This window comes from Pteropus alecto, unplaced genomic scaffold (assembly GCF_000325575.1).
Source record: "Pteropus alecto unplaced genomic scaffold, ASM32557v1 scaffold42, whole genome shotgun sequence".
Taxonomy (NCBI): Eukaryota; Metazoa; Chordata; class Mammalia; order Chiroptera; family Pteropodidae; genus Pteropus; species Pteropus alecto.
In genome coordinates, this window is record NW_006434825.1 from 15,042,351 (window position 1) to 15,052,992 (window position 10,642).

The window sequence follows — 10,642 nt, forward strand, 5'->3', positions numbered from 1 at the left end:
TTTTCTTCTTTGGATGATGCATAGACACCATGTTCCCGCCGCTCCCGCTCTCTCTGCCGATTACGTTCCCAAAACTCTTCACTCACACCACCAGGATGGGATGGAGTCTCTACCCGAGCAGATCGATAATGTCTGAAACAAGCAGGGCACCTGGTAAACAGCCCCTCCATAGGAGGAAAACCCTGCCCCAAAACCTCTGGCCATGCCAAACAAGTGACCTGTCTCTTTCCACTTTATCCCCTGGTACTGTAGGCTTATGTACAGCAACAACCCCAAGCATTTCTAATCTCCATCAACTACTCTTTATTCGCCTTTAACCATTCCCCACAAATCTGAAGAAAATACGAAATTCTTATCTACTCTCGATATTACAGAATCATAATAAAATCATAAAGCTCTACATGTCTAACAAGAAAACTGAGAGATAAACATGGGACACTGTTTTCTAGCCTCTATTTTCATCTCTTTTGGGTCAAAGCATCCCAAAGCCTTTACCTGTCTTTTCGGCTACTTCGGCCAGCCTGGTCACTGCTCTCCTCCTCAGCATCCCTCTGGTCCTCCTTGCTCTCTTCCCAGTCCTTGTAGGAAGAGACTCTGGACTTCTTCTTGTCCTCCCCATCGTCCTTCTCCTCTCGCTCCCTCCGTTTCAGGGAAGCCAACAAGTCCAGTCCCAGCAGTGAAGGGCGGGGAGCAGGAGCCTTGAAGACATGCTGCTCACTGGCTGCACTTTTGGTCTTGCAAATAAGACCACCAACCTGAGAGTCTAGGTCAGTGCCTTCCAATCTATGGATCGAAGTATCCTCACTGGTATCCTCCATGACAGGCTCTGGGATTTCTCCGGAAGGAAGACAAACCATTTGGTATCAGACATAAGAGGGGTGAAGACTTGGCTCTGCTATAGCCCAAAATAACTGTAGTTATAGGTACATTTAGGGGGTTAACCTCCCCCTTAAGACCAAGATTTCTTTAGTACTTCTTGCTAAGACCTTTCCATCAAGTCATTGACAATCTCAAAAGATCCTCCTACTCCTACCCCAACATACATCAGAAATAGACAGAGACACACACATGTCCACCCTAAACACCAGGACCAAGAAAGTATCATCCTCAGACCTCACTATGACACACTTACTAGAGCATGATGGTATCTACAATGGGAGTACAGAGGAAACACCATTAGATTTGAAGTCAGAAACCTGACTTCCAGGTTCTTAACATTTTCTACCTGTTAAATTATAAGCAAATAACTCAATGTTTGGTTGGGCATAATTTATGTATCTGTAAAATGGAAATACTTTCTGCTTTACCTAATCCATGAGGTTATTGTGAGAATCAAACAAGACAGTTCTCTGAAACCACAGAGTTACATAAATGTAACTGTTACATTATATTACTTGCTGTGTTTCTATATACTGATTGAGTCCCACACTATTTTTTCACATGAGTTCTACATCTCCCTCCCTTTAAACTACAGATACAGCAGACTTGCTGGGGTATATGGCTACCATCCATGTGATCCTTACTTCAGTGGCTTTTTTTTAGCTCAGCTGTGTTTTGTAGGAAAAAACCTGTCTCACAGCAGTCAAAATCTGTTTAATAACAATCCATGCTCACTAAAAATATTGATGAGAAGCTCTAGTTTAGAAAATGGTGTTTCTGAAAAGTATTTAGAAGACTGTAAGATTTCCTGGCACTACTTGTAACAAATTCCTCTTTACCTCCCATTACACACCATCCACTTATAAACATACGCTGATTCTGAGTGTTTGGACAATTCCCCTCATTCCAACAAGTCAATGAAGCAAATGAACTGTCAAGGGGTATCGTACCACCAGAATCCAGAATGATCTGCCCAGCTTGAATTAACATGCACAGCTCTATAGAGGAATATTGTCAAACAGACTAGACACATATACGGACACAGAAACAAGAACTGCATTTTGAAAAATGTCATCGGGTAGAAGAGAAAAGGGAAAGCTGCGTATTGGTGACATCTGTACATGTGCCAAAATCGAAACAAAAAGGCAGAAATATACAGGCTCAACTCAGAAGTAATCTGAACTAGAAAATACACCCTTAGAATGCCATTCTATGCAGAAGAGAGAACTTTGTCTCGTTGATGCTGTACTCAGTGCCTAGCAAAATGAACGTTTGATGAATAAATGGATGAATGAATTTAAACTGATTAAAGGAAAACAGGAAATGAAACATTTCTAGAGACAACAAGGAAAGATTCCAGCAGCACAGGACAAGGAGTCTGACAGCTAGATTTAGCTAGCTGCTGAGAACAAATAAGGAGTTAAGGGACTGGATTCCGGAGGACTAACGGCAAAGAAGCAACATGGGGTGCGAGAAAAAGACTGGATTTACTCATTCAACAATTACTGAGTACCTTCTGTAAGCCAATCGCTGTTCTGGGCAATAGGGATAGAGAATAAAATAAAAGAAGCAAAAATCCTACCCTCTTGGAGTTAACATTCCAGTAGAGGAGATCAGCTGGTAGAGATACCACTGTGACAAAAAAGAGGCAGACACAAGAAGTCCTACTGGGCTCGGCGTCAGTCTGGGAGTGGGAAACCTAAAGAAGGGTGTCCATGGGCAGCATCCCTGGACCTCAGTGAGGCCGCGCTAGACAGCAGTATATAACCAGAAAAATGAGCAAAGACGGGCCAGGCCGGACCTGCGCAGCATCCCTAGGTTGAGTAAGGCAAGTCGAGTGACAGGAACGAGACTTTCCAAACCCAGGCCCGAACCTGAGCGACGGACCGATATCCGCCACCTGGAGCCGCCATGTTTGGCGAAGGGCAGGTCAGGAAGGAAGAAGGGACACTCACCTCACCAAGCCCGATTCTCGGGCCCTTCTGTCCCGGATTCTGGGGCGCCGGCGCCGCCACTCCTCACTCCGATAGCCCTAGAGAGCGAAAACTCACACCTTGAAAGCGGCCATTATTGTCCCATAATACTTTGTGCGGCCCCTTCTATGTGCCCAAAGAGACCATAGAGAGCAACCCGGAAAATGCGGGTGCCTGGCTCGAACTATGGGATATAACGCGACCTGGTCCTTAAGGCTAGAGTGCCCTCCTCTGGCACTCTGATCAAGACACTTCGGAGTCGCGTTGCGACCAATCGCATTCGGTCTAACGGACGAGGTCCCGCCTCTAGTCTGAGATGGTGGGAGGGAAAAGAAAAGTCGGTCATCTTTAATAAGGGCGGAAGTGACTCTAAGGCATCCGGTCAAAGCCGGATAAAGTGGATGCTGACCAGAATAACTTCCTGTTTTTTGGGCTGTAGAACGGGGACGACCGCGCGTTCGACTACTGCGCCTGTGCGTTTTCCTATTCCGTTTCCGTCTCTTTAAGTGGCCCCGACAGTTGCTAGGCAACAGCCCCAGGTTCCTTTAGTATTGGGCCTCTGCGGCGGTTCCGGCAGAGGAAAGGAGCCGCCCGTTCCCGACTCCTTAGAAAAGGAGCCCAAGTTGCTGACAGTCCTGAAGTAGAGGGAGGCGACTTGTACAAATAAAGTAAGTACCGTCTTCCCTAGCCGTTTTGGGCCAGGAGTAGCCCAACCACAGACATCATTAAAAATGTATCCGTGACCCTTGAACAGCGCGGGTTGGACTGCTCCGTTTGAACCCGGGTCAGCTGTATTTTGGATCCGCGGTTGGGAATACGTGTATGTGGCGGGCCGTCTTAAGTTGTACGTGAATTTTCCACCGCGCGCGTCCTAGGCGCCCTAACCCCCGCGTTGTTCAAGGGTTAACAGTATCGAATGTTTTGGAAAAATAAAGACGTGCACTCCGGTGTAAATAGAAATCACGTGTCTGTTCACAAAGAAATAGTCACTGATGGTGTCTTGGGGCATTCATTCCTTATTTTTCTTTCTAAATATGTACTTTTGCATTTCGGTTAGGTTTTTGTACCTAATATAAAGTGTATCACACTATGGTATAACTTTTTTCTTTATCATGAGGACTTTTCAGTTTCTGAAATGTTCATCTCTAAACATTTAGTGGCTGTATAATAGCACATTGCAAGATGGTACTGTCTTTTATTTCACCAGTCTCCTATTAAATGGCCATTTAAGTTTATTCCAGTTTTTCACCATTACAATTGTGATAAGTATCCATTGTGCGTATGTCTGATTATTTACTAAGAACTAATTCTCAAAACTAGTTGTAATTGTTGATCGAAGAGTATTTCTTTCAGTTTTCTTTCAAGAAAAGCTTTGTTTCTCTACATTCCAGCAGGGACCATGAATGCATACCCTTCATTCACACTCTTGCCATTATAGCTTAATCTTTGCCAGTTTCATAGCTTTTTAAAATATATCTTTTAATTGGTTTTTCTTTGCTTACTAGTAAAGCTTAACTTTCGAAATATATTTATTATCCATTTATACCTCCTTTTTGTAACTTCTCTTTTGGTATCCTTTTCTGTGGACATTTTCTTAAATGGGGTCTCAGTTTCCCTCTCCTCTTTCCAGTATTTATCCAGTTCCCACCTCCTCCACAGCTTTGTCTTCCCTTCACTTCCTCCTCTTTGTCAGTAAGGTACAGGAGTTGCTGTTTGTTTGAATTCTAGTAGTGGGACAGACCCCTCTTTGACTTTCATCAATAATTTGTTCAGCCACTCACATTTGATAAAGCCCCTCCTGGCAGTCACCTTCCCTATTTAAATTATGATCTATTACTGGAATAATTTTATTTCCTGTATGAATTCCTATTAATTCATATCTTAAAATGTGACTTGTCACCAAAAAGTAGGAGAAGAAATCCTCCCTTTTCATAGCATTAGCCAATGTTGGAAATGAATTCAAAATATCAAGTATTTCAACGGGTTTCTCGTGGATGGACTCAAAAATAAAGCTCCTTGATTAAAGAGTTTCCTAATCAAAAGTAGAAGGAACATTGGACTAGAATTTGGTGGTCTGCATTCTAGTCCTTGTTCTTGTAGCTGGAAGTGTAACTATATGCAAACTAATCTGTAAAAAGGGGGTTGGATTGGGCCCTTTCTATCAGTATTTTATAATTTGTTTTTGTGTGTGCATATGTGTGGTTTTCACATATTCTTAATCTGTTTGCCATGTGATGAGGCACCTAGTAAGATATGCACCAAGGATCTTTAAACCAGGATTCAAGGTAATACAAATGTTCATCAATAAAGTGACTGTTTAAAAAGTATGGTACATGCATGAAATTGTATGCTGCTGTGACAAAGAAATTGTAAATTTTATGTATAGCAATATGGGAAGATCTTTATATGTTAGGTTTAAAAAAGTGCAGAGTTCAGAAGAGTGAATAAGGACGTCATATGTGTGCTGGAAGGCTGTCATTTGCCCCCTCTAGAGCCACTCTTCCTCCTCCTCTAGACTGCTGTGGGACCAGAAGGGTCGCTTACCTCCTTAGCTCCCCTACCCTTTGGTTCCAGTTGGAGTCAACCAGTGGAGATGAGAGGTGGAGGAGGGGAGTGGCTGATTCCCTTAACTGCATGCAGGCCGACTTTATATACAGTGGCCTTATCTATTCATCAATCACCACACAATTCTGGAAACTCCCTCCAATGGCTTCTTCAGGCCTAGAGGTGGGAACAGCATTCCACTGTTACTAGCCCCAGGATATAGCACTGAACCCAGTTTTCCTATACCCTTCCTTAATGGAAGTGTCTTCAAAGGACCAATTTTGAGGATTTCGCCTCTTTCCTGTTTAAACACTGGTGGAAAAGGCTACTTTGGGGGGGGTAAAAGAATGAGAAAACAAGAATGCATATTTATATTTTCTAGTGAATGCATCACAAAACTCTAGAAGATACATGAGAAACTAATGAAAGTGTTACCTGGTATGAGGAGAAAGGGGCAGTGGGAATAGGCCAACTGAGAGAAGACAGAGGAATGGAGATTTTTCATAGTATACCTTTCTATATTGTTGCTTTTTAAACTGGTGGACTTATTTGCCACCTATTTGTGCATTTAGTTTGTTCTTTTTCCTTTTTTAATACTGTGTTGTATGAAATCCTTTTTTCCCCTGGAAAAAAACATACATATTACCTACTCCAAAATTAAATTATTTTTTTAAATTAGGATTCACGCACTTGATCTGCCTTTAAATACTGCAACTTTATTTCAGGACCGACAGTGAGGATTAATATTTGGATCATTTCAAGATGAGCTTCCTGTTGCCCAAGCTGACTAGCAAAAAAGAAGTTGACCAAGCGATAAAAAGCACTGCAGAGAAGGTGTTGGTTCTCAGGTTTGGGAGAGACGAGGATCCTGTTTGTCTGCAGCTAGATGATATTGTAAGTGAATTTTTTAAATAAATGGTTTTTATTAAAAACCTATACACTCTCACTTCAACATATGCAAAGTACATGAAAGGGCACAGCCAGGGCCTAGAGATATAGCTGTTCGTTTGTTAGCATGCTTTCATTAATTGCTGAACCCCTAAATCTGTGACTGTGCTCAATCTGTCTTGGATGTCCTTCCCCACTAGCAGCTGTCAAAGCTCCACTCCACCAACAATGCAGTAGAAGACCAGAAACATAGTTAACAAGCTTCTATGAACATCATCTTACTCAGTGCTCACAACATTGGGAACATTACAATTACTGTTCCCTGGGGGGAGAGGAATGCCAGCGATATCAAGTGACCTCCCACAGGCACAGGACTAGAAATTGTAGAGCTGGGATTTGAACTTTGTTTTCTTTTCCTGCAAATATGCTTTACCAGTGTGCTGCTCCAGTGTGTGCCTGATGACAGTCTCTGACTTCACAACACATCTTCACACTCTGATGAGAAAGGAGGGCAGCATAGGACAAAATAGGTTTATTCTTGTCTCTTTTTGTCATGGAGAGAGACCCTAGAACTGAGTTTTCTTCCATCATTTCTATTGCTGACACCCACTATGTGAATGCTATGTAAGAATCCAATGTACTGTGATTAAATGAGATTATGTTATGTTACTCCAGAGGCGGGAAAGAGCCACGGAATTATACCCTCAGATGTAGAGGAAGACTAGCACTAGAGGTCAAGAGTACACACTCTGAAGCCAAGCTGCCTGAGTTCAAACCCCAGCCTTACTACTTACTGGCTGTGTGACCAGGAGCAGATTACTTCCCTGTGCCTCAGTTTCCTCACCTATAAAATGGGGACTATAATAATGCATATCTTGTAGGAGTGTTATAAGGATTAAATGGATTAAAAGTATAAAGTACTTAGGACAGTTAGCACATAAGTACCATGTAAGTATTTGCTTTTTGTTTATAATTATCATTTGGAGAGGGGATTGGAAGGAAAGAGATTTGGGAGAATTTCAGTGCAGTACATGTTTACATGAGTTGTGTTTTTTATTTGTTTGAGTATGGGTTTTATAAATTAAATAGTTTATAAAAACTTTACAATAAGAAATAGAAAAGAAATGAAGGAATATATTCACACAGTTTACCTTGGGCCCTTTCATAACCCTACCAACAATGATTCAGACTCTGAGTGATAATATACTGTGTCTAATGTGGAATTCAAACAGGCTAGATTCTTGGCCCAGGAATTTTTTTCAAACAGAATATTCTATTAAAAAGTTTCACAGAAGAAACACTGGCTGCCTCTCATAATGTAACCTACTTCTCTTTCCTTGTTTGCAGCTTTCTAAGACGTCTTCTGACTTGAGTAAAATGGCTGCTATATATCTGGTAGATGTGGACCAAACTCCAGTTTATACACACTATTTTGACATCAGTTATATTCCATCTACTGTGTTTTTCTTCAATGGGCAGCATATGAAAGTGGATTATGGGTAAGTTAGGTCGATATGAAGTTATTGCAGTCTAAAAAGTTTCCCTTACGTAGTTTCGGTAACTCACCGATTTGTATGCAGTGGTGACCCTGTGAATCTTGTATTGGTAGTGTTTCCTTAGTTGATGCACTCTCCAATTTTTTACGTGAAACTTGATGTAAAATGAGTGTTCTGGTATGATTGGCAAATTTTAATTTCCTACTTAAGTTTGAAAGAATAATATAAGTCATGAGGCATTACCCATCCTTCAGTCTAGAAAATACAGAATTATTTTCTTAAAAGTTTCCCAGGAATTTCATTTAAAACAAAGTATGTCATTCTTAGACTTTTGGGACTAGTAGGTTGCATTTATTAAAAAAGTATTCCAGCAAACTAAGACATGCTTCTCTATTGCCAAGTTTCCTATCTCCTGCCACTCAGAGAATTTCGAAGTTATTCTTCAGCAAAGCCTGTCAAGAATAAGTAACATGAAATCTCTTTAATGCCTTCCACTCCATTCAATCAGCATTCGAGTACTTAATATTTACTTTGAATATATCCAGAATTGTTATCATTTCTTAATGTGGTTGAGATGTTTACTTTTCTAGACCTGCTTTGTCATTATCAGTTTGAAAGTGTGTAAAAGGTTATATTATGTTTTAAGTATTCTAAAGCTATTTATTCTGGAATACAGTTGATGTAAGTATTAATTTGGTGCAATCTTTTTAGAGGGCAGTCTATGACACTACATACTAAACACCTTAAAAACATGTAAAATTTTTAACCCAGCAATTTCATTTCCAGGAATTTATCTGAATGAAAATAATCCTAAAACTAGGAAAAACTGGCTGCATGGATATTCATATGTTAGTTGAAAAAAGCACATTACAAAATAGTATATATGATATGATTCCCATTATTGGGACAAAAAGAAATGCATATATATCCATACGTGTGATTAGCATAGCCACTGAAATGTGGCCTCTGGCCTTACTGGTTATTTTTCCTAAAAAAAAAAAATTTACACAGTATGCATACTTAATGTTTGAAATAGTAAAAAAATAGTAATAATAATATCCACTACTGAAAAGTAGAAGTGACTGGAACTTGAAGACTATGACTAGTTAGTGAGCTTTGCACAGTGCCTAGTCAAACACAACAACAAAACTATGCCCACACCAACACTCAGGGAATTGATAATGAGAAGTGATTAAAACAGATTTTGAGCAGAAGCTTTTCACATGATAGGGCTTACGCGCTGTCTCAGGGGCCCGCAGCACTGGTTTTAGCCATCTATCAAATGGGCACCATAATCGCGAATGGAAGAATCAGTGTCGGACCTTGTGTCTAGAGTCTCCCTGACAAGAAGAGTCCTAGAGCTCCTATTCATTTTGTTTATCCTGGAGGTCTTCGGCAAGTCATTATTAAAATTTCTGAGCAAGGTTATTTCTCTTCTATGCTACTTAGGTCTCCAGATCACACTAAGTTTGTGGGAAGTTTCAAAACCAAACAAGACTTCATAGATTTGATTGAAGTAATTTATCGAGGAGCAATGAGGGGAAAACTTATTGTCCAAAGTCCTATCGATCCCCAGAATATTCCCAAATATGACCTTCTCTATCAAGACATTTAGCATGTTCTCCACTGTCAGAGGTGAAGAGAAAGGCACATCTCAAAACTGCCTGAACACAGCTGTGCTGTTATTCTGGAATCCTTTGGAAACGCGTTGAGTGTCCCAGTGGAGGAGAGATTTGACTCGTATAGAAAGTACCAGCCCCAAGTAGAAGACCCCACCAGGACTGTGACGATCTGGGAAGCCTGAGTGTTTACTCTGTGCAGAGCAGTCGAGTCAGCCGTGGTCAATTTCCCCAGCATGATTTGTTTGACTTCTCTTTATATTGTGCTTTTCTTTATCCCTTAACATAATGCTGAATTCTAAACATCGGCTAATACTATTTGATTTAACTGTTTATTTGATACACAAGTAAAATGGAAGATCAGTTGCCATGAGAGCAGAAATACTTATTTTCTTCTCTAGATGTGTACGTATACACACCCCTGTTTGCGTCATGCTCACCCATTCCTCATTCCTCATAGATTTATTTTCCTCATGCTGTCTTATTTCCAGTCCTAATTGTCCCAGGTTCTCTTGGAGTGAATAATTGTTTACTGATAGCAGGCAAGTTTGTTTTATTTTGGAGTCTTTCTGGCTCAGACTTTGAAAACAGTGTCTTGGTTTGCAAATTTACTACCTTCTGCGTTATTAAATTGCCCAAGAAGTGAGATTTGAGTTCCCAATTTGAGCTTAAAATAAAAGAATTAACACTATCTAGCACCCAGTTTGAGCTAAACAAAAATTTAACTATCCTTAGTAAGTAGGAACAGATCTCTCCCAGAAGTCAGAGTTCCACCTCTTCCTGAGACAAAATTGTGCTTCAAGGGCTCATGACTAGAAAGAGACGCTAGAAAGAATAGGGGCTGCTTTTCCCACTTGGAAGAAACCTACCCTTTACCAGGAGTCGAATGCAAGCCGTTTGAGGCTTCCATTTCACAAAGATAAAGGTCTTGCTCTTAAGGGTCTCCCAGATGAAGGTTCCGGAACACTTGCAAACAGGCAGCTCTTCCAACTGAACTCTTTTCTGCTATAACCCTTCAGTACTCTGACCTGTCCCCAGTATACCTTCTTATCATACTAAAATATGGCCTCTCCTTTTCATGGTGTAAAATGCCACCTGATGTCACTATTCTCTCATCAGTCTGGCCTTCACTGTGAAGTTCTCACATGAACTCTCCAGATCCATTGATAATTTTCAACAGATTAAAGCTAGTAGATCCACGAAGGACTTAGACCTGTATTCTAGATCTGTGAAAGAGAATAGC

At 40.8% G+C, this 10,642-nt stretch overlaps 2 protein-coding genes across 2 annotated transcripts in view; one reads left to right on the forward strand and one right to left on the reverse strand.

Annotated features, from left to right (window-relative positions):
* DHX38 (DEAH-box helicase 38) overlaps positions 1 to 3,073 on the reverse strand; it is an 18,042-nt gene extending 14,969 nt beyond the window's left edge. The window contains 4 exon segments of the mRNA XM_015587781.2: positions 1 to 2; positions 5 to 132; positions 496 to 826; positions 2,835 to 3,073. The exon segment at positions 1 to 2 is cut by the window's left edge and continues 52 nt beyond it. Of these exon segments, the coding sequence (XP_015443267.1) occupies positions 1 to 2; positions 5 to 132; positions 496 to 818 (453 nt within the window). The 5' untranslated portion in view covers positions 819 to 826; positions 2,835 to 3,073.
* Positions 3,074 to 3,269: 196 nt separating this feature from the next.
* TXNL4B (thioredoxin like 4B) lies at positions 3,270 to 9,774 on the forward strand. Its single transcript, XM_006909820.3, has 4 exons — positions 3,270 to 3,520; positions 6,122 to 6,290; positions 7,632 to 7,783; positions 9,230 to 9,774. Exons 2-4 carry the CDS (start codon positions 6,159 to 6,161, stop codon positions 9,393 to 9,395), a joined length of 450 nt encoding a protein of 149 aa, XP_006909882.1. The 5' UTR covers positions 3,270 to 3,520; positions 6,122 to 6,158; the 3' UTR covers positions 9,396 to 9,774.
* Positions 9,775 to 10,642: the final 868 nt, after the last annotated feature.